We start from the raw sequence: 26,287 nt of genomic DNA, 5'->3' as shown, positions 1-26,287 counted from the left end.
TGTTTGTTTGTTTGTTTTAGTTCTCACCTGAGGATATGCTTATTGATTTGAGAGAGAGAGAGAGATCAACGTGAGAGAGAACATGGGTTGGTTGCCTTCTGCACATGTCCTGACCAGGGATGGAACCCGAAACCTAGGTGTGTGCCCTGACTGGGAATCGAACCCACAACCCTTCTGTGTATGGGACGATGCTCCAACCAACGGAGCCACACCGGCCAGGGCTGCCCCTCTCTTCCCTTGGAGCCTGTGGCCCGTGAAACTCTTCCCACGTGACCGTGGGTGCGCCCCCCCGGGGGGCCGGGCAGGGATGGGCAATCGGTGAGCCGCCCCCATGTATGTTGGTTGTTGCTTATACGGGCGTTGGTGCCTCCCTAAGCTCACAGGTGACCTAGAAGGACGTTCAGACTCTTCGCTGGTCTGTGTCCCCTCCTGCTGCCCCGTTAACGTCGCAGCGCACCCCTCCGCCCACGGCGCCCGCGGCTGGGCTGCGGCCGGACTCTCGTGGCAGAGTTCACTGCCAAGGACGGGATTCGAAAACGGGCATCTCGGGGCCGGAAAGGAAGACATTGAAGACACGCGCCAAGCTGTCTTGGGCTGACAAGGTGAAATCGGGGTGACTTGGGAGGACGTTTTTAGGGTCCCACCGGCTTCCCGTCCTTCACGGGACTCTTCCTTATGGGAGGGAGCGGGATCACTAGTCTGTCAGTGCCACACTATTTAACATGGGTGGGATGAACAAGAACGTGAGGACAATGAAAATCCAAAAAACCAAGCCCAAGTCAGCACAGAGTTTATTTCCAGCAAATGCCATCGCGGCGTTGCCTCCTGGCCACAGCGTCCAGCCGGCGCGGGCGGAGGTGGCGGTGGTGGCGCTGAGGGCGGCGTCTCCGTGTGATGAGCGTCAGCGACTTCCCGGCCGCCGGGTCCCCGGCCACATCCCGGCGTCCGCATTCGCCACGCGTCCCCCACCTCCCAGCCCACTAATTGTTCTTCATGGTCTCCTCGATCCAGGGGACAAACCTTGAGACACGGACATAGACGCCGGGCTTGTTGGGGCGAGCACAGCCGAGGCCCCAGGAAGTCACTCCTTGTAAAATGTACTTGTCCTTCTCGAAGCAGACCAGCGGCCCCCCGCTGTCGCCCTGCACAGAGGGAGGGAGAGAGGGAGGAGCCAGGTGAGGGCCCACCGGCAGCCTTGTATTTGGGGGGGGGGCACCCTCCTGCTTCCCAAGTGTGAGTTTTCTCGGTATCTGCACCCCTTCGCGGCCAGAGAGGCACCTACTGACGTGCCGTGTGGACGTCTGCTGTGCCTGGCAGAGTCTGCTCAACAGACCCCACCGAGTGACATGTGCTGGGAGCACATGGCTGTGCGCGCTGTCCCCTCCCTCCTCCTCGGGTTTCTCTTGGGCAGAGTCACCCCAGGAGCCTCCAAGGAGAAGCCGGGCCTCTGTCCCTCTCCCGGTTTCTGCCTGGAAGGCCACCCCGAGTCCCGCCCATGGGGCCCCGGAAGGCGTGTGGGCTGGGGCCGTGCCGGTCCCTAACACTCCCTACTCGCCGGCTGGAGCTCAGGTCCCCATGGTCGCCGTAGGTGATCTGACTCGGCTTCGGGGCCAGGCCTGCGGGGCTGCTGGGTGGCCTTCAGACCCCACACGTGGCCTGTGGGGGCAGGTCCTCCCCGACCTTGCAGCTTTGGGGCCACAAGGTCTAAGGGGCCAAGACAGGCCACCGAGGGAGCGGCGACCTCTGTCCTCTTCTTACCTGGCAGCTGTCGGCGCCCCCGGCCAGGAGGCCGGCACAGAGCTCCGTGGACTTGACCCTGCCGTTCAGGTACTCGTAGCGGTTGCACACCTTGTTCTCGATCACGGGCAGCTGCGCCTCCTTGAGGAGCCCGGCGCCGAAGGTGCCTGTTTCAGACGAAAGACCGGTTACTGCGTCCAACACGCGCTCCCAAGGAAAGTTCCAGCACCACCGGGCTGCAACGGTAGGTCTCGTTTGTCCAAGTCACAGGGGTCCTCACACTTTTTAAACAGGGGCCAGTTCACTGTCCCTCAGACCGTGGGAGGGCCGGACTATAGTTTAAAAAAAAACTATGAACAAATTCCTATGCGCACTGCGGGCCCGGGACGCGTCGGCTGCTAAGCAGGACAGGCAGCGGCACCCGGCGGGCCGGATCCATGTCCTCGGCGGGCCGCCTGTGGCCCACGGGCCGTAGTTTGAGGACGCCTGGTCCAAGAGATTAGATACGAGTCAGCTCCTAACCCCCCCGGGGCTCCTTTGTCTGTTGGACTCTTGGGCATATGAACATGATGTCCGAGGTCCTGGTCCCAAGGCCTGGATTGCACACTCCGGCTTCTGGGTTTTGTTTGTTCCTTTTCTCTCTCCTTTTTTTTCACTATAAAGAAATCATTTTTTATTTTGTAAAGAGAGATTGAGAAACACAGCTGCTGCTATTTTTGTATACGCCCTTTCGGCTCTTTTATATGCTTCTTTAACTACTGATATCGCACAATTTTAGACCTCATTTTTTTTCCGCATTATATAATAAGGACTTTGTTACAATGTTGCAATCTTCATAATGGTTATTTTAATGGGAAGTGACTGCTTAATGGGTATGGAGTTCCTCTTCGGGGTGAGGAAAGTTTTCTGGGAATGGTGTTGTCGGTTGCACAACATTGTAAATGTGCTAAATGCCAGTGAATCACGCTCGGTATCGTGAAACTAGTAGATTTTGTTACTTGCATTTTACCACAACATTTCAAAAGAGAAGAGTAGCTGTCGTTCATGGAGAATTAACCTTTTCGGGCACAAGCTCGGGCTGTGATGTATGCCACTGAGCCCACAGTCCTCCGGGAGGGGCCCGCTGGTCAGTCCTGTTGTACAGGGAAGCAGACTGCGGTTTAGAGAGAGAGTGGATTTTGCCCCAGATTTCTGGGCGAGTAGCTAAGTGAAGCCGGGATTTGAACCTGGTTTTGTGACGTTGTTGCTCAAATTCTTGACTGCCATGCTCGTTGGCCAATGTTCCTGCCAGTGTTCTACACGTTCGTTCACAGGATTTATTAATATTCCTTAATATGTTTAAGCCCAAGAAATGTGGTAGACATATTTATGGCTCCCCAAACATCGCCAAATTATTTTTCAAAGGGCATGACAGTGTAAAATGTCACTAGAAAAAGGTCACTTCACCACACCCTCATGGGTATTTAGTATTTTAAAAAGACTTGGTCATATAATAGGTGGAAATGATCCTAATTCATTTCCTGATCTGCATTTCTTTTACAACAAGGGAGAGTAAGCGTTTTCCTGTATGCTTGTTGTATTCACTGTATTCTTTTCTGGTGAAAAACCGCTTTTTGGGTTTTTTGGTGTGTTTTTTTTTTTTTTTTTTTTTTTTTCCCTTTAGCAAAATAGGACCCTGGCAACCGTGCCAGAGAAAAAGCGGTTTTTCCAAACGGGCACGCCCAGGTACGCCTCACACATCACCCAGCTTTCTGAGGTTGCAAGCCCCGTTTTTTCACTAGTTTTTCAAAAATCTTTGCTTTGTGAGCTTGGAGTGGCCAAGAGATGAGGTGCTCTGGTCTCCAGAGACCTCGAGTGACTGGGGAAATTGTCTTGGGTTCAGCGAGCACACGCTGGTCTGGGGTTGACAGCAGGAAGCAGGACAGCCCTGTGGAGGGGACGGGCTGGTCCCCGCGGGGCCCCGGGAGGAAGGCCTGGCCCGGCAGCGCCGGGCGGCCTTGTTAGAGGAGTCGAGGTGTGGAGGGAGCAGCCTTCTCAGAAACCAAGTCACTCAAGTGTCCTGCTCCGACACCTGCTTTCTGAGCGGGACGGACCTGCAGGTGCTGGTGGCACCCCCACTGTGTAAGGAGGGGGATGTGGTCTGTGCAGAAGTGCTGCCATCCGGTGGCCACTGTGGGAATTGCATTTCTGGGGCTGGAAGGGACTTTGGGACCAGATTGCCCTGATGGGGCCATGGCTAGGGGAAGCAGGATCCCTGAGAGCCTCTGTGACTGCTGGTGAGGGGCTGACAGGAATGCGCCCCTCGGCCGGAGCACAGGTCTACCTTGCTGTGGAGTAGCGAAGGCAGGGAGCATCGGGGGGCTGCAGGGGAGAGGGGAGAATTCTGACCCCACACCAAGAGGCTGAGGCAACACTGATTGATCAGAGGTCACTGTTGACATGGGAAACGGTCAACACCCTGGTTCATTCCTGTGACTCCTCCTGGTGCTGTGAATCTACTGAGAGTCACTTTCTCAGCAGACATGCGAGTGAGGCCCGAGAGACGGGAGCCCGGGGCAGGATGGTGTGCAGAAGAGTGTGGGTGATGGCGGGACAGAAACAGCGAATGGGCCTGGGGTCAGGCTGGCCTGGGTTCCATCAGGGCTCAGCTACACACAGGCTCCTTGATGGTTATTGTGATGGTGACGATTATGATGATTATGGTGATGATGGGGAGGGTTGGAGCTTGATGATGGTAATGATGGAGGTGGTGATGATGGTTGTGGTAGTGATGATGGTGGTGATGATGGTCATGGTGATAATGGTGATGGTGGTGGTGATGACGGTGATGACTATGATGATGATTATGGTGATGATGGGGAGGGTTGGAGCTTGATGATGGTGATGATGGTGATGTTGATGGTTGTGGTGGTGATGGTGATGGTGATGATGGTCATGGTGGTGATAATGGTGATGGTGGAGGTGATGATAGTGATGGTGATGATTGTTGTGGTGATGGTGGTGATGATGGGAGGTTATGGTGGAGGTATTAATGATGGTGATGGTGGTGATGATGGTGATGATGGGGAGGATTGGAGCTTGATGATGATAGCAGTGATGATGGGGGTGATGATAGTGATGTTGATGGTTGTGGTGGTGATGGTGGTGATGATGGGAAGTGATGGTGGAGGTATTGATGATGGTGATGGTGGTGATGATTATGGTGATGATGGGGGTGATAATAGTGATGGTGAAGATTGTTGTGGTGGTGATGGTGGTGATGATGGGAAGTGATGGTGGAGGTATTGATGATGGTGATGATTATGGTGATGATGGGGGTGATGATAGTGATGGTGATGATTGTTGTGGTGGTGATGGTGGTGATGATGGGAAGTGATGGTGGAGGTATTGATGATGGTGATGATTATGGTGATGATGGGGGTGATGATAGTGATGGTGAAGATTGTTGTGGTGGTGATGGTGGTGATGATGGGAGGTGATGGTGGAGGTATTGATGATGGTGATGGTGGTGATGATGGGAAGTGATAGTGGAGGTATTGATGATGGTGATGATTATGGTGATGATGGGGGGTGATGATAGTGATGGTGATGATTGTTGTGGTGGTGATGGTGGTGATGATGGGAGGTGATGGTGGAGGTATTGATGATGGTGATGATTATGGTGATGATGGGGGTGATGATAGTGATGGTGAAGATTGTTGTGGTGGTGATGGTGGTGATGATGGGAAGTGATGGTGGAGGTATTGATGATGGTGATGGTGGTGATGATGGGAAGTGATGGTGGAGGTATTGATGGTGATGATTATGGTGATGATGGGGGTGATGATAGTGATGGTGAAGGTTGTTGTGGTGGTGATGGTGGTGATGATGGGAAGTGATGGTGGAGGTATTGATGATGGTGATGGTGGTGGTGATGGTGATGATTATGGTGATGATAGGGAGGATTGGAGTTTGATGATGATAATGGTGATGATGGGGGTGATGATAGTGATGTTGATGATGGTTGTGATGGGGATGGTGGTGATTATGGGGGTGATGATGGTGATGATTATGGTGATGAGGGGAGGGTTGGAGCTTGATGATGATAATGGTGGTGATGGTGATGATGGGGGGTGATGATGGTCATGGTGGTGATGGTGATGGTGGTTGTCTAAGCACAGGAGCTGCTTGAATACCATCTCCAAATCACTGGGAATTCCATATGCATCATCTTAATGCTCACAGTGACTCTATAAGGTGGTACAGATGAGGAAACTGAGGCTCAGTGAGATTAACTATCTTCCTGACATCACATGGAGGTAGATGGAACCAGAACTCACATCCAGATCTATACGATTTTGAGTCCCTGCTCTCATCAGCCAGCAGGCGTTGTGGCTCACTAAGAAGTCCCTTTTTTGGCTTAATCCAGTTTGCACTGGACTGTCTGCCACTTGCTAGAGAGAGTCACATGGGAGCGCTGCACTCCCCGTCATTAACGTGACTCAGCTGCTGGTGCCTAGCCACACCTCTCATCCCCTCCCCCACACTCACCCTGAAGCCCGTTTTTCAGCCGAGGAAACAAGTTCAAAGAGCCTGTGGCTTTTCTAAGTCCACAGCTGACTGGTGGGAGTCGGGGTCCTGCCTGGGGCCTGTCTGCCTCCGCAACCCTCCACCACCCCTGCCCCTTCTCGGCCTCAGATCCTTCCTTTGCAAAATCGGGAGCAGACAGGGGCCGTGGGACACCCAGGAGGCAAGGTTTTAGGCCGCAGGGAAAGTGCAGAAGTGAGGAAGGCAAGTTTGAAATGCTCTGGACCCGTCGTTTTCAACCTGGTTTAAAGCCTCAAAACCTTTCTTCAAGTGAGAGCTCCCGCGGAAGGCTGACGTGGACAGCGCTGCCAGCAAACACTCCTCTTGCAGATGAGGGTCAGATGCCAAGTGGACCAGAGGTAAGGGGCCTGTCCAGCTTGCCCAGCGAGGGCAGAGCCAGGACAATTTCCAGGACTCCTGACTCACCACCGCTTCTGAGAAAGCGAGGCAGAGACCTCGGACGCTCTCACATGTTCCTGGGCCTGAGGTAGGGGTGTCGTTATTACCAGCGTTCACTGTAGAGCGAGGACAGAGTCCCCTAGGCCAGGCCAGGAGCCTGCACAGCGTCTCCTTTCTCACCCTCACCCCGTAAGCCAATAGCAAGTCCCGACTAGAACGGGACCTTTCTTTCTTTCCCCAGGCTGTCAGCCTGCCCCACCCCCATCCAGCTGTCAATCTGTCCCACCCCTAAACCAACTGTCAGTCTGTCCCACCCCCACCCAGCTGTCAGCCTGCCCCACCCCCACCCAGCTGTCAATCTGTCCCACCCCTAAACCAACTGTCAGTCTGTCCCACCCCCACCCAGCTGTCAGCCTGCCCACCCCCATTGTCTCCCCACGCATACACCAGATGTGTGGGGTATCTGGGGAGACTAACTGGACTGTGAGTTTAGTTGTTTTGCACCTGCTGGGGAACTCAGGGTGGCTAACTTCACATGAAAAATACCCTCACCCCGGCAGTCACAGGCTTGTATCAAGGCCCTACTTACCTGGGCCGCAGTATCAACGCTGAATTTATGGGCTGAGACAGAGACTTAAGAAACGCTACCGCTCCCTGGCCGTGTCCCTGGACGCGGAGAATGGAGAGGTGGCAGGGCCCACACTAAGCCAGGGAGGCGGGGACCTCGCCGGCTGAGAGGAGTTTGTGCGAACGCTCCTTCTCACGGAGACTGTAGGCGAAGGAGTTCCTTGCGGAGTCACGGAATTGACCTCACCTTGCGTTTCTCCCCAGCCAGTGATGTAACACACCGTCCGGTCGGCGACCACGTAGTTGGCGGGCGGCAGACACGCTGGGATCACCTTGTCGGTGATGATGGCAGGGCTGGGAGGAAGCACAGACGTGACATTTGACTGCCCTGCCTGAGACTCCTGCCACTCATCGGCCGTCACCCACACCCAGACGCCACCTGCCCAAAGCCCCAGACCCTCCGAGCTGGCATCTCCTTGATGCCCTGGCACCGGGCAGCCTGGAGAACAGCGTCCCCCTCACCGTTGCCTATAGGAGCTTATGGGCGGAACAAACAGAATGTTCCGTTACCAAGGCACCCGTTACGGACAAGCATCCATAGTGACGCTTGGTTTGCGAGTTGCCAGCGGTGGGAGTTGGGCTGACGAAGACCCCTTTCGTGCCCATTCTGTGCACCGCAGCCTGGACCAAGGCCACGCTTCTGCATCCCCTTCACAGGCTCCCAGCAGCAGGCGCGCGTCCCGCTGAGGGGCTGTCACACGGCATCCGTTAGAGCAAAGGCATCGTGTGACCGTGAGCAAGCCCCACCTTTTGGGTTCCGCTTCCTCCTCTATGAATCTCCACACCGCGATGGTGGGGATCCAATAACTAGGCACCAAGGGCAGGAGGACCGGAAACACTCGCGTAAGCAAAAGAACATTGTTTTCCAAGAGCCTTCACAGGTCGTAGGGTTCCAGGGCATCTTAACCACCAGAACCCCCACGTCCAGGCTGGATTCCATTCTGGCGAGTTCAAGAGGAAAACGGATGGGCGATGAGAGACGCCCGAATCCGATTAAGAATCACCATGGCCGCCAACTTGGAAGCAGACACACCCTCTCGGGGTCACCAGCACAGACCCAGCCTCTCACATGGGGTAACCCCGCAGATGTCACTCTATAGCTTCCCTCCTGTGCCTTAGACACTTGGGGTGAGGGGCGTAGAGTGGGTGAGTCTGAACCTCAAACATTCCAGTCTACAGAAAACACTCCCAGAACCCCAAATTCGAGCTTGGGGGTCCTCGGATGGCCCTCGAAGGACCATGTCAAAGGAGGGGATGAGCTCCTGTTCAGGCTAAGCCAGCAGCCTTCTTTCCCTCTCTAGAGCGTCCATGCACCCCCGAGGGTCAGGCCTCAGGTCACTGCCCGAATACCCGGAGGTGTTCCTGCCCAGACCAGCGGGGCGGCATTCAGACGCGGCCTGGCCCGTCCTCACGTCGGCGGGTCCCCCTGTCCCGGGAGCCCGTCCCACGCTGACGTGTGAGGGCCTGAGACTGTCCCGATCGTGTCTGTTCTCAAAAGCACCGTCTGCTGCCTCCGCTGCCTCCCTGGGACCTGCTTCCCAGTCCTGCTAAGCAGCCGCCGTGCGTCAGGCCTGATGTCCCCGCGCCGTTTCAGCGGGAGAAACGAAGCCAACGCTAGGAAGGAGGCCTTGTGTCTGCGAGGGGTGAGGGGTCACGTCCGGGTTTTAAATGCTCTGGAATACCCGATATCCTCTGAGTCCCCCAAACACATCGCCACGCTGAGAGGAGGCGGTCAGCGGGACGCGTGAGGAGCTCTCTGGATGTCTACTGGCTGACCGTGACCCTCCCAGGGGGAGTGTAGGGGTCACCGTGCACCTCGTGTTTCAACTCTTTTTCACGTGAAAATCTGAGTCCTGGCGCCTTTGCCAAGACCACAGCCGGGAGGGGGCCAAATGGGGTCGAGCCCAGGTCTCACTTGAAGGTCAATGTTCTTCCCCGAAGGCCTGTGCCTTTCGGGGCCCCGCAGCCCCCCACGGCCCCCGCCCCCTGGCCCTGTTCCACCATGAACCCAGGCAGGGGCGGCGGTGTCCACGCCTCCCGGACACGCGCGCGGGACGGGCACCTGCTCAGCTTCAGCAGCGCGATGTCGGCCCGCGTGGGCTCCAGCATCAGCTTGGACACCTCCCTCTCCTGCACGTCCGCCTCCAGGTTCCGCTCGCGGTGCGCTCCCAGGATGACCTTGTACGACGAAGGCCGTGAGGACCTGGAAAAGGGAGTGCTGTGAGCAGCGAAGGGGGGCAGCCCCTTCACCGGGCGCCCTTCGGAGCCAGACAGCACGTCCCCCAGACACTCGGCTCCCCAGTTTCCTCTGAGCATCGGCCTGCGGACTATACGCCCCGGGTTCCAATCCGGTCAAGAGCACATACCTCAGTTGCAGGTTCAATCCCTGGCCCTGGTCAGAGGGCGTGTGGGAGGCGACCAATCAATGTTTCTCTCTCTCTGTCTCTCCCCCTCCCTTCCACTCTCCCTAAAAATCAATGGAAGACATCCTTGGGTGAGGATTAACAAAAAAAATAATATAAAATAAAAAGGAAGGAAGGCCCTAGCTGGTTTGGCTCAGTGGATAGAGAGTCGACCTGTGGACTCAAGGGTCTTGGGTTCGATTCTGGTCAAGGGCACATGCCCCGGTTGCAGGCTTGATCCCCAGTAGGGGGCGTGCAGGAGGCAGCCCATCAATGATTCTCTCTCATCATTAAAGTTTCTATCTCTCTCCCTCTCCCTTCTTCTCTGAAATCAATAAAAATATATTTAAAAAAAAAAAACAAAGAAAAGAAAGAAAGGTCACAATCGACCGAGCCTCGCCGTTAAGGAATGTTCTCGGCGATGCTGTTGGTAGATGGGACCAACTCTAGCGTCAGCACAAGGGCAGGCCCCGTGTCGGCGGTCACTGGGGCACCTGTGCCGCGCACGGCTCTCTCCTGCCTCCCCCCTCCCCCCCAGCTGGTCTTTCTCCTTCGTTTCCCCCTGGGAACACTCCCATCCTCTCCCATCCAACAGCCCTGGCAGCTCTGCCTCAGGGTCTCCACACCCACTCCCCGGTGCCCAGGGTCACGGCCATCGGAGGAAGGGCGGGAGGGGACAGGGAAGGACACAGGCGGGACGTCTGCCAGCCGAGTCCTCACGCCAGCCGTCCCCGCACCTACCTCTCCAGGCAGTGGGCAGCGGTCAGCACCCACTCCGGGGCTATCAGCGTGCCTCCGCAGAAGTGCATTCCGAATCTGCGGGGACAGGCCGGGAGGTTAGTTCAGATCTCATGCTCTCTGGTACAGGAAGCCGAAGGCAGGGCTCAGTCCCTTTGTTAGTGTGAGGTCCCAAAGGAAAGGCCACCGGCCCGTCATCAGGACGGTAGGGGCTGAGTTGCGCTTCAGTTGGGGGTTTTCCCGAAGGTTCCATCCACAGCACTCTTTAAGGTGGCTGGGGAGGCTCGGGGACAGCTGTCCCCAGACGAGCAATCCCATGGGGCTCCAACATGAAGCCCGAGCCCGTGGCTCCGACTGGTCAGCCCTGGACTTGAACGGAAGGGACCGGGCAAAAGCATCCCTTTCGTGTCTTTCCTTTCCTTTCGGCAGGATCTGTGCAAGACCTGGCGAGTGCTTCTCCGGCGGCCCGAGGCGATCTGAGTGGCCTGGGTCCGGGACTTGCTGACTTTACCCGAGACAATTCCCTTTCGAGAGGCCGAGGGCTCCTAATCGTTTACGTCCCAGGACTTCCAGGCACGAGGTCGCTCGTGAAAAGAGCGCGAGCCGCCGGAAGCACGGGGATGAAGGGAGCGCGGCGTGCGGGCGTGCGGGCGGGCCAGCTGATGCCAGCCATGGACCGAGCGCGCGTGGGAAAGAAGGATGGGAAGCGTGACAGGTGAGGGCTGTGCAGAGCGCAGTTACTAAGTGATGAGGCAAAGGACAGAGACGCCCGCTCAACACAGGGCAACAGATGGACTGGCGTTTAGCGTTTAGCGTTTGGTGGTGCCCCCTGGCCAGCCGGGGCGGAAGGCTCGCGGGGGAGGCCCGCCCGCACCTGAGCGCAGGTGCCCGGGCACAGAAATGAGACGAGGAAGCAGCCGTGTCCCCGTGTGTGCTTTCCACCAGTCAGCAGGCAGCCTGAGCTCCTGAAGGCGAGGCCACTGGAATGATGACCCGAACCGCCCAGGCTCCTGAGGGTCAGAGCTGGTCGCTGCCAGCTTGTGGGGAGCGTGAGCTACCCCACGTGAAGGGAGGTGTGTTCGCGGCTGGGCGGGCCCCTCTGAACGAAGACGCTGAATCTGCGTCTGTGATGGACTACAGGTAATTGGGGGTCCCATTCCTACAGTTGTTTTGTTCTACAGGTAATTGGGGGTCCCATTCCTATAGTTGTTTTGCTCTACAGGTAATTGGGGGTCCCATTCCTACAGTTGTTTTGCTCTACAGGTAATTGGGGGTCCCATTCCTATAGTTGTTTTGCTCTCCAGGTAATTGGGGGTCCCATTCCTATAGTTGTTTTGCTCTACAGGTAATTGGGGGTCCCATTCCTATAGTTGTTTTGCTCTCCAGGTAATTGGGGGTCCCATTCCTATAGTTGTTTTGCTCTTCATCTTACAAGGAATCTTCAATACTTTCCTGGCAATACTGGCTTTTGGAAATGGTGGCATCTACACACCTCAATGGTAGCTGCCCGGATCAAGGAAAAGGTTCCCGTTCTGGCTATTTTCAAAGCAGAGAACCTAGAGAAAGCAAACCCTCTATTTCCTAGCTTCCCTGCCTCCTGAGGAGAACGCAGAGGCCGGGCTGAGCCTGGGCTGTGGGGTGAGTGTGGATGGAGCCGGGTTTGCGGGCTCACACACCAGGATGGACGCATCGTGTCCAGAGGTGTCGTTACCTTGTTCTGAGGCTGATCTGCCACGGCCAGGAGTGTGGGTTGGCCACGCACCCTCCTACGACCCTTCCGGGGCACTTCTTCGGCTCCACCTTGGGCTTCCCACAGTCAAATGACGAGGACGCTGCGGCACAGGAGAGGGGGTCGCGTTGGAAGTGAGAGGTGGCCGTGCTGTCCTCCAGCTCACGGTGAGTGAGCGGCTCGCGGCCAAAGCACTGAGTGTTGGACCCCTCAACGCCCAAACTTTCAGTAAGAGGCCTGGGCGCATGGAACAGACTGACGGCTGTCAGAGGGGAGCGGCTCGGGGACTGGATGGAAGAAGGTGAAGGGGTAAGTGAAAAAGTGTATACATTACACATAGGCACACACAGCGGTGTGGTGATGGCCAGGGAAGGGGGGTGGAGAAGGGGTGGGGGGAGGTGGGCAGAGGCGGGGAAAATGGGACAGAAAGAGACTTTGCTTGGGGCGTTGGGCACGTGATACGTGTGCAGATGATATTTTGAGTTGTACACTGGAAACCTGTATGGTTTTGTGAACCAATATCACCCCAATAAATTCAATATACAAAAAAAGAAAGAAAAGAGAAAAGTAAGGAAATCTCTTAAACGATTTCAAAAGTAAAATAAACAAACAAAAGAAACCCATAAGCATGTTTTGGAATATCTTTCTCTACATTTCAAAAGTAGTAGAAGACAACACAGAACCTTCTCCACTCAAGAAGCTAGAAGTACTTTTTTTTACTTGGATGAAGTAAATCGTATAGTTAGGCATTAACATGACGGCTTCTCCGAGACCACCTTGACCGACACACATTGTTAATCTGACCTATAACTTTAGCCACATATCACTGTCACCACCACCACCTCCACCGAACCATGGACAGTTCTCTGAAAGCCACAGTGCCATCCCTGCTGAAAGGCAATAGGGTATTTTTTTAAACTAGACGTTTATTAAATGAACACCAAATCTTTCCATAATGATCTTGCTCAGTACCTTATTCAAATCAATCAAAATCTGTAAAAACACATATCCATATCTTTTTCGGTAAACTAACCTAAAAGCACACTTACTGATAAATAAAGCAAACATATGCATATATGAAGACTTCGTAATCCTAGTAAGAAAACATAATGTTGTGTGCCACCATTAAGAGAAATAGTTAGCTGTTATAAAAAAAATGAATGTGGTGAATTGTCTGTAAATTTGACTTGAGGGCTATATATAAAACTTGGCAATAGGGTATTTTTAAGATGGGAATCTCTGTGTGCACATATGTATACACTAGAGGCCCAGTGCACAAATTCGTGCACATTGAAAGGAAATTAATTAGAAGAAATATTTTAGAGGCTGGGGAGGGACCGCGGGAGGGCTCCAGGGCATGTCCAGCCCATCTCACCCAGTCCCAATCACCCAGACCCCGGCAGCAAGCTCACCTACCAGTTGGAGCATCTGCCCCCTGGTGGTCAGTGCATGTCATAGCGACTGGTCAAGCGGTTGACCGAATGGTCGACCAATCGGTCGGACACTTAGCATATTAGACTTTTATTTATGGATGTGTGTATGTGATTGTAAGTACCCAGGATAATCTGCCCTAACCTGAACTATTACCTCTCCCAGCCAGGCTCCGGACCGCCCTCCTGGGAGCCTCTCAGACTCACCGAGGGCCCAGAGATAACACATCACCACCTGCACTGCTTCCCTCCCGCCTACTCCCCTCCGCCGGGCACAGGGCTCGGGAGGCAAGGTCGGTGTCCGTCCTTGGTGGCACCTGCTCGTGCCCAGGACAGTTCAGGGTCATCAAATGCTTTCCTGTTGCCTGGCGCCCTTCAGATCCTCAGCAACGTGAGTGTAAGTCATTGTCATAACGACACTGCGGTGGGAGGGGGGGAGAGGGCGGGTTCTTTCCGCCCCAACCAGAGACTCTACCCTCTCTTGAACCTGGAGCCTGAACTTTCCAAGTAACTTTCCCTTCGTCACGGCCTGTGCTGCGCATCCACACAGAAAAGTCTCTTTAAACAGGAAACACGCAACATTAGGACACGCTACTCTGACACTGAGCTGAGTTCCTGCCGCTGAGCCTCGGACGGAGCCGGCCTCACACATGCGCGATGAAAGGGTCGCTACAGAGAGCACCGCTCTCCCGTTCTCCATTCGGAACAGAATCGAAAGTTTCTCTTTTTACTTATTTCTTATTGGTACTGAACGTGGTGGTGGAATTATTAAAATCATTCAGCCAACAAATATATAATTTAAAGTAAGTGAATATAAGTAGATAACTTATGTTTAAGGTAGGCATCTTCAATGATGAAGAAGGCTCAGGGAGGAGGCGGGGGGGGGGGGGCGGGGCGGGGGGAGGGCACCCCAGTGGGAAGGCTCGGCTCGCAAGCCCTTCTCTCTCAGACCCGCATGAAGGAGGCGAGGCCGCGTGTATCCGAGAAGTCGGTTCCTTTCACAGGTGCAGCCAGCTTACCGCACTGCGGGACGTCGCAGTAGTCGAACAGCTTCTTGGGGTCCGTCGTGTAGCACCAGGGCCCGTTGATGTCACTGTCGGGGTTCCGGCAGTACTGGAAGAGAGGCGCTGCTCAGGGACGGGACGGGACGGCGTGCACGGGGCGGGAGGGGGGCTGGGCACAGGCAGGCCACGCTGCCCTCCGAAGAGGGATGGTAAGCGCTCCTTTGCGGGGAGCAGCGGGGAGCGGGGGGGGGGGGGGGGACGGGTAAACTTTAGGATGCTTCTGACTCATCCCAGCCCATTGGTCATTGATCATGTCTCCTTGTTCCAAAGGAGCTCCAGCCTTGAGGTCATGCCCTGGAGGGAGGGTGGAGCCTCTCAGGGGACTTAACGTGGGGACTGTAAAAGGGGACTCATGTCGGTGGAGGCGATAGAGATGCCGCAATAGGACCACGGGCATGATGGACTCATCCTGTCCCTGGGTCACCACGGAGCCTGCTTGCTGGTGGCTCAGAAATGCGGACGCCCTGGGCTGGGCACCGTCTGTGGGTCAAGCCACGAGAGGCTGTGTCTCCTTGTCCTCCCTATGCATGCCCTGAAGTAAACCAGAAAGTGTGAGAGGCCCCGACGGTGCGGCTCAGTGGTTGAGCATCAATTTATGAACCAGGAGGTCGTGGTTCACTTCGCAATTGGGGCACATGCCCGGGTTGTGGGCTCCATCCCCAGTGCAGGGCGTGCCAGAGGCAGCTGATCCATGATTCTCTCTCATCATTGATGTTTCCATCTCTCTCTCCCTCTTCCTTCCTCTCTGAAATCAATTAAATAAATATGTGTGTGTATATATACACACACACACACACACACACACACTGAGTGGCCAGATTATGATGATCTCTGAATGCATAATAATCTGGCCACTCAGTGTGTATCCTATTTAATAAAAGGCTAATATGCAAATTGTCCCCTCGACCAGGAGTTCGACCAGCAGGCAGGCCGGCCAACTGCCCATGTCCCCTCCCCCTGGCTGGCTGGCCGGACCCCACCCATGCACGAATTCATGCACCGAGCCTCTAATATATGTATATAAACACACACACACACACACACACACACACACACACTGAGTGGCCAGATTATTATGCATTTAGAGATCATAATAATCTGGCCACTCAGTGTGTGTATATATATATATGTATATATGTATGTATATCTATGTATATATCTTTTTTAAATTTTTTTTAAAGAAAGAAAAGAAAGTGTGAGAGACTGGGAAATCCTACTATGGGGAATCCCAAAGCCCCACCCACATTTTTTTCCTAGAAAAGTCTGACCATAATGTCACGAATCACATGGGTCCCCAGGACCCAAGGGTGGACACTAGAAACCAGAAACAGCGCGGAGGGAAGAGCGCCGGGAAGGAGGCTGCGGCGGGGTGGCCGCGCGGGCGGCTCCTGTGCTGACGGTACCGGTGCTGCTCCTGCTGCAGGCTCAGCCCCCCAAACCCTGCGTGGTTCCCCCCCACACACAGACCCCCCCACCATAGATCAGTCCAGGCTGACTCGCCGCAACAGAACCAGGTCTGTTTGCAAAGGCTGGTCGGCAAAAGGCGCAAGAGCGGCTTACGTTTTTATCCAGCCCGGCCCGCGGGTTCGTCTCCGGCGTGAAGATGTTGTGTCTGTGGGGCTCCTGGGCGGCCCAGGCCTGGCAGGTGGTGCCGGCCACAGTGGTGGCCTTCTGGCCCCGGTACCCCTTCCCGTTCCCAAGCATGCAGTCTGCGGGAGAGAGGGCGCTGCTCAGGCTCCGCGGGCCCGGGCACGAGGCCAGGTTCTCCAATGTCGGGCCCTGTGGCCGCGCCCTGCAGAGCGCAGGAGGCCGGGGTGGTGGGCGCTGTCTGTCTAACACGTTACCCATCTAACATCTTACCCATCTAACACGTTACCCATCTAACGTGTTACCCATCTAACACCTTACCCATCTAACGTGTTACCCATCTAACATCTTACCCATCTAACATCTTACCCATCTAACATCTTACCCATCTAACATCTTACCCATCTAACACGTTACCCATCTAACGTGTTACCCATCTAACACCTTACCCATCTAACGTGTTACCCATCTAACATCTTACCCATCTAACATCTTACCCATCTAACACCTTACCCATCTAACGTGTTACCCATCTAACATCTTACCCATCTAACATCTTACCCATCTAACACGTTACCCATCTAACACGTTACCCATCTAACGTGTTACCCATCTAACATCTTACCCATCTAACACGTTACCCATCTAACACGTTACCCGTCTAACATGTTACCCGTCTAACATCTTACCCATCTAACATGTTACCCATCTAACGTGTTACCCATCTAACATCTTACCCATCTAACATCTTACCCATCTAACACCTTACCCATCTAACACCTTACCCATCTAACGTGTTACCCATCTAACATCTTACCCATCTAACACGTTACTCATCTAATGTGTTACCCATCTAACATCTTACCCATCTAACACGTTACCCATCTAACACCTTACCCGTCTAACACGTTACCCATCTAACACCTTACCCGTCTAAAACGTTACCCGTCTAACACCTTACCCATCTAACACGTCACCCGACGTGCGTGCGGGCTTGGAAACAGCCACGTGGAGCAGGGGCTGGATGGGAACTGGGCCAGGGCACTGAGCCCGTTGGTTTGGCCCCACTGAGTGGTGAGGCGCCCCGGGAGAATTTGCGGGGCAGATGCTGCTGGGAACTGCTAGGCGGCTCTCGAGTACCTCCTCTCACGGTGGGTGGGGGTGGGTAAAGGGGTGCACACGGAGGGCTCTTCTGGAAAATCTTGTTTGGCTGGAGCTGTGCTTTGCGTCCCCACCCTCTGGGGTGAAAAGGGTAACGGGGTGACTTGGATGCCTTCCCCAAGCCTGTCCCGCATCTTAAACCTAGGCAGGGGCTCCCCGGGACCCCTGTGGGACGCATGTGGGGGGGGGGGGGGCGGTGCACCAGTGCCCTGACGGCCACTTGGAAAATCCAAACAGTGAGGAGGGGGCCTTGCTGGGCAGCCTGTACCCCGACATTTTCCAGGACCAGGGCGTGTGGGTTACCCATGCACTAAATGTGGCACCGACACGTGGGAGAACCGTGGGAGGTCCCCTCAGGTTTATCCAGGAGGGACCCCAGGCGGGGCTCCAAGCAAGGAGAGGTGGGCTCACCAGTCCCGGGGGGAGCAGGCGAGGCCCCCACATTGCGGGCAAGCCGAGCCCACCTCAGGGAGGAGGGGCTCTCGACTTCTAACCAGGTGCTTCTCAGCACCCCTGTCTGGAGGCGTTGAATGCCCCGGAAGTGGCCAGATGAGCTGTGCGACCCTGGCTTTCATGCAGGGGCGGGGAGAGGGAGCCCCTGCATTTTCCCACCCCTCGGAGGCTCAGAGGCCTCGCTGCTGCCTGGCAACCACAGGACCAGGTGCTCAGGGAGCAGGGAGGATGGGGACCACTTTCGGCTCCACCTCAGGTGACAGCCCCTTCTTACGTTGAGGCCCGATGACCCCTGCGGCCACACAGCCACTCTGCAGGGTTCGCCAGCGAGCCTCCTGCACCCGTCTGACCAGCACCCCTAATTCAGCGTGCTCAAAGCCAAATTAACCCTTTCTATTCCTCCATGGAGGAGGCAGACACATGTTTTTCTAGAAGGCTCTTTTTCAGCCCAGCTGGGGTTGCTCAGTGGTTGAGCCTTGACCTGTGAATCAGGAGGTCAGGGTTCAATTCCCGGTCAGGGCACCTTCCCCGGGTTGCAGGCTCGTTCGCCAGGAGGGGGCGTGCAGGAGGCAGCTGATCAATGATTCTCTCTCATCATGGATGTTTCTATTTCTCTCTCCCTCTCCCTTCCTCTCTGAAATCAATAAAAATATATATTTTTAAATTTAAAAATAGAATGTCCTATTTCAGCTAATGCCACCATGACCAACCTCCCCACCCACCAAGGTTCACTGTGCCACCCATCCACCACAGCCAGTTACTTCCCAGGGCTCACCCCGTTACACCAGCAACAGCGGCTCTGCCCCACCCCCAAGGTGACACGAGAGGTTTCCTTCCACATGTGTTCAGGTTCCCATAGCAACGAGCTTCTGCATCCATCCGCTTCCCCGGGCTTTCGTCCCAGTGCCCAAGCGCACAGTCTGGCCGCCCTGTCTCACCTGCGTCCGCAGAGCCCTGGGAACTGACAGTCTGGACCACGGGCGGGGCGTTCGTGACAGCCCCCTGTGTCTCTGCGCATTTCTTCAGGTTGCAGAACTCCCAGCGGACCCTGGGGTCGGTGGTGTAGCACCAAGGGCTCTTGTCGGTGTCGGGATTCCTGCAGTAGTTCATGGTCAAGCCGCTGCGAATGCCACACGAGAGGGCGTGAGTTGGGGGAGAGTCCTCAGGGGGCACCCCGCACCCTCTGAGTTTTGTGTTAACAACGTCTTTTTTTTTTTTTAATTGATTTCAGAGAGGAAGAGAGAGAGATAGAGAGATAGAAACATCAATGATGAGAGAGAATCATTGATTGGCTGCCTCCCGCGTGCCCCCTACTGGGGGTGGGGGGAGGGATTGAGACCGCAACCCAGGCCTGTGCCCTTGGCCAGAATGGAACCTGGGACCCTTTAGTCCGCAGGCTGATGCTCTATCCACTGAGCAAAACCAGCTAGAGTCAAAGTCTTATTTTTAATAAGAGGAGGGTTACTTAGAAAGTCACAGCGGTAGAAGAAATGGGCTCAGGAAACAAGTTACAGAGGCAAAGAAGGGCCCTAGGAGCTTAGGATGGGGGTTGTGGGGGGTGAGAGAGAGAGAGAGCCTTAACCAAATCTTAAGTGACTTTGCAATATTTCCATCAAAGGTGCTAATTATTACAGTGCCACAAGTACAGGTCCTCGATGTCAAAACAACTTTTAAATCTATATATATAAAAGCCTAAGCAACTGGCCAACCGACCAGTAGCTATGATGCACACTGACCACCAGGGGGCAGACGTTCAATGCACAGACATGGAAACATGGAACAGACTGATGAATCTCAGAGGGAAGCGGGGAGAGCGGGAGGGCGGGAAGCGATTAACCAAAGATCTTACATGCATACTAGAGGCCCAGTGCACGGATTCGTGTACCGGTGGGGTCCCTTGGCCTGGCCTGCCCCCTCTCACACTCCGGGACCCCTCAGGGGATGTTGGACTGCCGGTTTCGGCCTGATCCCCGCAGGCCAGGCCGAGGGACCCCACCGGTACATGAATGCATGCACTGGGCCTCTAGTAGATTACAATTTTTAATTAAAAAATAAAAATGAATATATGCTCCATGTAAAGGCTAAGATGGCATATAAATGTGTAAAGAAAGTATCCGAATGTCTCCTTTCCCTGGGAATGTTAACTTCGTTTCCCAGGGATAACCAACATGGGATTTTGCAGTGTGTATTTTAGATTTTTTTTCTAGGCACACACATACTTCTGTGTCTGTGTCTGTGTCTCTATATGTGACCACATCGGGCTGTGAAAGCTGGAACTGAATGCATCTCCCTGAGGAAGAAGTGACATCAAAGACAATGGCACGCCCGCAGCCTTCCCAGTCCGTTCACTCCTGCTGTGGTTAAGTGCTGTGCATTCCCAGTGGGAAGCCATGAGCATAATGTAACTGCAGATACTCCATCTGGTGGATCGGGTGGGTTCAGGGCTGGAGGGACTTCTGGGAACTAGCTCCCAGGCCCGACGTTGTATCCATGGGGCGCGTTCTGGGGGGATGGGAGGAACCCTGTACTGTCCTCACTCCACCCAGCTGTCCCACCTCCCTTGCTGCAGCCACGCAGGGCCTGGGAATGGGATGAGGCTGAAGAACTGCGGGACAGAGGGGTGAGGAGAGGCATCCGGGTAGACCGGGGACCTGAGGGAGCTGGGGGAGCTGGGGGCTTACGGAGGAGTCAGGAAACACTGGGTAAGAAACAGCAGGTGAGGAGCCTGGGACGCTGGTGGCTCGGTCCCCCAGGGCCTCCCCGGAACGCTGCCCTAGCCTCGCAGGATTCTCAGCGGTGGACTCTCCTCTCCAACCTAGACCCATGACCTGGGGCTGTCGGAGACAATGAGGAAATGTGGGGATCCGAGGCCATACCTGTAGATACCACAGACACGTGGCTTGGGCCCACGATTCGAGGAAGCCAGCCAGAGGGGGGCTGAGCAACTGGAGGTGTTCAAAGGCTTACCCCTTTGTGGCCAAAAGGCCGTCTGTCAGCCTGGTCTTTGGTCACCTCCCTGCCGTCTCCTGTCAGCATCCGTCTAACTCCCTGATGCGTCTGCCGTCCTGCTTTCCCTCTCTGTGTCCTGGCCACTCATGTCCCCTCAGGCCGGAACGCTCGGGCTCCGATGGGTCTGAACAGGTCAGGCTGTAGACGCCATGACCCAGCAGGTGTTGTGGGTCCCTTGCTAATCATCGGGTCATTTGTCTTCCTGAACTTTCCACTCGTGTGACCGTGACCCCTCCCTATGTCCCAACCCCCGGCTTCCATGAAACTACTCAGGAAAGACAGCCCACCTCTAACTTCTCTTCTTGGGGAATGTTTGCTCAAAAACAAGGCACCCGAGAGACTGTGCCTCGCATTCCGGAGCGAAGAGAAGTTCGGGTCTAAGAAGTGAGCGTAAACAAGTCCCTTCTAACAAGCCGACGTGAGCCGTGGCTCCTCGGAGGGTTAAAAAGCAAAGACGTACGCGTTGGGTACTTTGTCTGGGGTCTTCGAGTGCCGGTGCGGGGTCATGGACGACCAAGACTGGCATTTGCGCCCCGTGATGGTGGTGGAGGACGTGCCGCGGTAGCTCTGCCCGTTGCCGTGGTAGCACTCCTGGACCACGGGGGTCTGTTCGGGTGGCACTGAAATGGAAGTGGGAGAAATCAGTGAATAACGACCAGAACGGAGAAACGTGTGAAGCAACGTGACACTCCCAGAACAGCCGTCTCTGCTTGTGCGTTCACACTGTTCCTTAGCAGCAGGCAGATTGGCCTGCAAAGGAAACAACAGAATTTGAATGACCTCACTTCTTTGGTAAATATTTAATATAAAGCTTGGGGAAGCCTGGCTGGCTTGGCTCACTGGCTGAGCATCGACCTCTGAACCAGGAAGTCATGGTTCGATTCCCGGTCAGGGCACAGGCCCAGGTTGAGGGCTCGATTCCCAGTAGGGGGCGTGCAGGAGGCAGCCGATCAACGATTCTCTCTCATCATTGATGTTTCTATCTCTCCCTCTCCCTTCCTCTCTGAAATCAATAAAAAAATCCATAAAAATTTTATATATTTTAAAGAAGATCAGTGAGGACTGCGAAGTGCTAAGCCGTGCTAACCAACTTGACCTGCTGGCCTTTATGGAGCCCTCCCCGCCAACAGCGGAAGCCTCCTCCTTCTCAAGGGCACAGGACACGTTCCCCAAGAAGGCCCTCCTTCAACCACGAAAGGAGCCTCCACAGGCTTAACGTAAGCGGGATCCCGTGGCGCGTTCTCTGGCCAGAGCAGAACTCAACTGGAAACAAAGCCCTGGAGCAGGAGCCACAGCCAGCGGCCTGCGCGCTCAGCGCCTCTGCTACCTGTGGCGTCCGCCTGCTCCGTGGACAGCAGGGGGGACTCGCAGGACGGGATCTTGCAGTGCTCCCACCGCACCTCGCTGTTGGTCGTGTAGCACCAGGGGGCCGACTCGCCATCAGGGTTACGGCAGTAGTTTTCCTCCAGGTTTCTGGAAAAGACGCGGGGGTGAGTTCCGCCCTCCACGCGGGCTCCGTGACGTGACAAGGAGCACGCAGGCTGGCGAACAGGGATATTGGGCGCTTGGCCAGCTAACCCTCCGGAATCACAGACACTGAAAGGCAGGCGGGCACGTGAGCAGAGGAGGGGCTCTTTAGGACCCCAGAGATTATGGCGCCGACGCTTCTCGGGGGTCCATGATTAAAACGTGTTCCTCGGCTGGGGATCTCCAAGCAAAATAGCTCTGCTGTGTGCTGGGCACGGTGCTGGGCGCTAAAGCGCATGGGGATTTCCCCAGTGTTCCTGCCTCAGACAGTATATCCAGCTCTGGCCAGTGTGGCTCAGAGGTTAGACCATTGGCCCCTGGTCCAGAGGGTCGCAGGTTCAATTCCTGGCCAAGGTCATGTACATGGGTTTCAGGTTCGATCCCTGGCCTCGGTCTGGGTGTGTGCGAAAGGCAACCAATCGATGTGTCTCTCTCACATTGACCTCTCCCCTCTCTCTCACATTGACCTCTCCTCTCTCTCTCACATTGACCTCTCCCCTCTCTCTCACATTGACCTCTCCCCTCTCTCTCACATTGACCCCTCCTCTCTCTCACATTGACCTCTCCCCTCTCTCTCTCATTGACCTCTCCCCTCTCTCTCACATTGACCTTTCCCTTCTCTCTCACATTGACCTCTCCCCTCTCTCTCACATTGACCTCTCCTCCCCTCTCTCTCACATTGACCTCTCCCCTCTCTCTCACATTGACCGCTCCCCTCTCTCTCTCATTGACCTCTCCCCTCTCTCTCACATTGACCTCTCCCCTCTCTCTCACATTGACCTCTCCCCTCTCTCTCACATTGACCTCTCTCCCCTCTCTCTCACATTGACCTTTCCCCTCTCTCTCTCATTGACCTCTCCCCTCTCTCTCACATTGACCTCTCCTCCCCTCTCTCTCACATTGACCTCTCCTCTCTCTATCACATTTACCCCTTCTCTCTCTCTCTCTCTCTCTCTCTCTCTCTCTCTCTCTCTCTCTCTCTTCTTCCCCCCTACCTTTTACTCTCTCTTAAATCCATGGAAGAATACCCTCTGGAGCAGATTCACAACAAGTCTGTCCAGCATAGCCCTGGGGTTCCGTGTTCTCCAACCCGCTGCTCTGCGCTCTGACGGAGCGGATCTGGGGGAGGGCCCAGGCTTTGCATGTCTAGCAGCATCAGCAGCACCTGCGTCAGGGCCAACTCATCCCCTTGCCCAGCACTGGCCCGTGTCATCGCAGGGACTTCACCTGTCGGGACTCAAGCCGGGGCCATGGCGGTGGGCTCTCGCGCTTGGCTCGGCTGGGAAGGAGCCGGGGCGGACTCACTTGCAGGGGAAGTTCTCCGGGGTCCTGTTGTGCTTGTGAGGGGTCTGCTGGCTCCAGTGCTGACACGTGTGCCCGGAGAGAGTGACAGCCACCTTCCCAACGTAGCTCTCCCCTCTTCCCTTCAGACACTGGTATGTGGGGCCGGAGGACGGCGGGGGCGTTGCTTGAATAGGGATAATAAATAGCTGTGAGTGGTTCTGAAATGGGGAAGGCACAGGCGGCCGGGGCGGGGGGTGGGGGGGCGGGGGGCCGTGGATCTGGGAGCGTCAGTCTGGCTGCTGTCTGCTCACCCCTTTGGAACGGGAAAATGGTTTATCGTTGTTAGAAGAAATTGACTTGGTAGAGTCATGCCTACGAGACCATCTCACGAGGATCGCCTCCAGGAACAAGGCCCTCGGAATGCATGCCACTTTCTGTTTTCTCTCTCAGTTTGTCATACATGTAGGGATCGACATGCCACCCTCACCCCGGATCTTCACATACACCAGCGACCCAACCCCCTCTGTGAAGAATAAATTATTCCCCGAGTGCACACAGCTAAATGCTGCCCAACATTCCACGAAGCCAACAGAGAGGCCGTGGCAAGAAGCCACAAAGTGTCTCCGAGGAAGAGCATGGGCTTCCAGAAATCGCAAAATTCTTGAGAGAAGAAGGAAAAAAGATGCCAAAAAGAGAGAGCGACGTCAGAAAGAAGGGGAGTGCCCGGGGGACTCGCGTGCCCACCGGACGGACGGACGGACGCCCTTGCGGCCTGCGAGCCCTCCTAACTCCTGATGACCATCCTTGTCTGAACCTCCAGCTCCTTCTTCCACTTCTCATCGAGGGAAAGTCTTAGAAAAGTGTTCCTTCCGGGTCTTTGCTGCTAAGCGAGCCGGTTCACCTCCCGCCCTGGGCGCCCCTCTCCCACTGCTCCCTCGGGTGGCCCTTCTGAAGACGGACGGCTTGTTTACAGAGCAGCAGCCAGAGAGAACCCTGGGTGCGAATGAGAAGCGTGGACAGGAGGCACGGGTCTGATGTCCCCTCAAAGGCCACAGAGCCACCTTCCAGTGCCCACATGCATGTCTTTGACAGGAAAAAAACACAGAACCCGTGATCGATGGATGCTCCGACAGTTCCCTAGAGGAGCCAGGAGACCGTGTGACAAGGGCCGTCAAGTCGCACCGCATTCACGGGCCTCTGAGGCCCAACACCCAGCCCCAGGCGTGCTTTCTTCTTCATTCCCAGCGCAGAACGGGTGAGGGGCCCGCGGGCGGGGGTGGGCCGTACTTACTGCAGCGCGGGATGTTACAGAGCTCCCAGCGTTTGTTGGGGTCCGTGGTGAAACACCAGGGCCGGGGCTCCCCATCAGGGTTACGGCAGTAATTCATCTTCAGGTTCTTGCTTGGGAATCTGAATGGGCGAGGAGGAAGTTAATGGCACGGGAAGTGTGCGCGCCGGCAGCACACGTACCACTGGAACGGTACGGGGGGGTTAGCTGGGCCCTGCGCAAGAGTGACATGCACATTCGTGGAGCGTTCCGTATTTTTTAAAACAAAATAAAAAATAGCACGGCCGAAACCGGTTTGGCTCAGTGGATAAAGCGTCGGCCTGCGGACTGAAAGGTCCCGGGTTCGATTCTGGTCAAGGGCATGTACCTTGGTTGCGGGCACATCCCCGGTAAGGGGTGTGCAGGAGACAGCTGATCGATGTTTCTCTCTCATTGATGTTTCTAACTCTCTATCCCTCTCCCTCTCTATAAAAAAACCAATAAAATATATTTTAAAAAAAAATAGCACGGAACATGTCCAGCTGAGCATCACTTTAAATGAGCAGGCGTGGAGCACCTGCAGGCACAGCCAAGCACCCTGGGAGGCGACGGGGTGAAGGCCGACCTCAAAGAGATGGCGGCCTCATGAGGAGGATGAGCTCAGTGGCCGAAGGACTGCTTTCCGGCGGTTTACACGTGTGTTCGTCACAGGACAGGATTAGTGACGTTAGCATGTTGGCCGTCTGGAAAACTGACGTCAGCAAACTCCAGTTATTCAGTTGCAAATAAGAGCAATTTTTGAAGCACAAGGGACTTGCTAGTTGCCGTCTTCAGAGCGCACAGAGCAGACCCGCTGGTGTGCCAGGCTCGGTCCCCCCGGCCTTTGAGCTGACAGCGGCGGAAAGGGGTGTGTGTTCCCGTGCGCACCTGGCCTCAGTGCAGGCAGGGGGGCCCCGCAGCGGCCCAGGGCTGGGACCCCCAGGCCAGCCGTGCCTGGGCCCTCCGGCTTAGCTCACGGCCCTGTCTGAGGCTCTCGGTGCTCAGTCAGGGTGCACTGAGCCAACAGCAGTGGCTGCAGGAATCTTCTGTCTCCTGCACGTGAACCGTTAGGACTGGGAGGCACAGCAATTCCCTGGAGCTGTTTCCCAAGGGAAATCGGGGCCTCCGTCTCACTTCTTCTAAGTTTCCTTAAGTGGCGGTAGGTCCCACCGTCATCATGGAATGAGGACAAAGATCAGAAGCAGCTGCGGAAAGGGGGTGTTTCCGGAACAATCCGTGGGAAGTGGGCGGGGGAGGGGGAGGATTGC

At 55.4% G+C, this 26,287-nt stretch overlaps 1 protein-coding gene across 2 annotated transcripts in view; it reads right to left on the bottom strand.

Annotated features, from left to right (window-relative positions):
- Window positions 1-18: 18 nt before the first annotated feature.
- The window catches only part of PLG (plasminogen), a 44,495-nt gene continuing 18,226 nt past the window's right edge, over window positions 19-26,287 (bottom strand). The window contains exons 7-19 of one of the 2 annotated variants that reach the window (XM_080663616.1): window positions 25,005-25,123; window positions 23,735-23,897; window positions 22,167-22,375; window positions 21,363-21,522; window positions 18,832-19,013; window positions 16,253-16,401; window positions 14,648-14,741; window positions 12,181-12,301; window positions 10,473-10,547; window positions 9,392-9,532; window positions 7,517-7,623; window positions 1,759-1,904; window positions 19-1,142 (exon numbers count right to left, since the gene is read on the bottom strand). In XM_080663616.1, coding sequence (XP_080519742.1) covers window positions 981-1,142; window positions 1,759-1,904; window positions 7,517-7,623; window positions 9,392-9,532; window positions 10,473-10,547; window positions 12,181-12,301; window positions 14,648-14,741; window positions 16,253-16,401; window positions 18,832-19,013; window positions 21,363-21,522; window positions 22,167-22,375; window positions 23,735-23,897; window positions 25,005-25,123 — 1,828 coding nt within the window. In that variant the 3' untranslated portion in view covers window positions 19-980. The remainder of the gene's footprint in view (window positions 1,143-1,758; window positions 1,905-7,516; window positions 7,624-9,391; window positions 9,533-10,472; window positions 10,548-12,180; window positions 12,302-14,647; window positions 14,742-16,252; window positions 16,402-18,831; window positions 19,014-21,362; window positions 21,523-22,166; window positions 22,376-23,734; window positions 23,898-25,004; window positions 25,124-26,287) is intronic. The other variant, XM_080663617.1, reaches the window with a different exon arrangement.

This window comes from Plecotus auritus (genome assembly GCF_963455305.1).
Source record: "Plecotus auritus genome assembly, chromosome: 4".
Classification (NCBI taxonomy): domain Eukaryota; kingdom Metazoa; phylum Chordata; class Mammalia; order Chiroptera; family Vespertilionidae; genus Plecotus; species Plecotus auritus.
The sequence above is the reverse complement of the archived record's forward strand: the minus strand, read 5'-3'. Positions and strand labels throughout refer to the sequence as shown.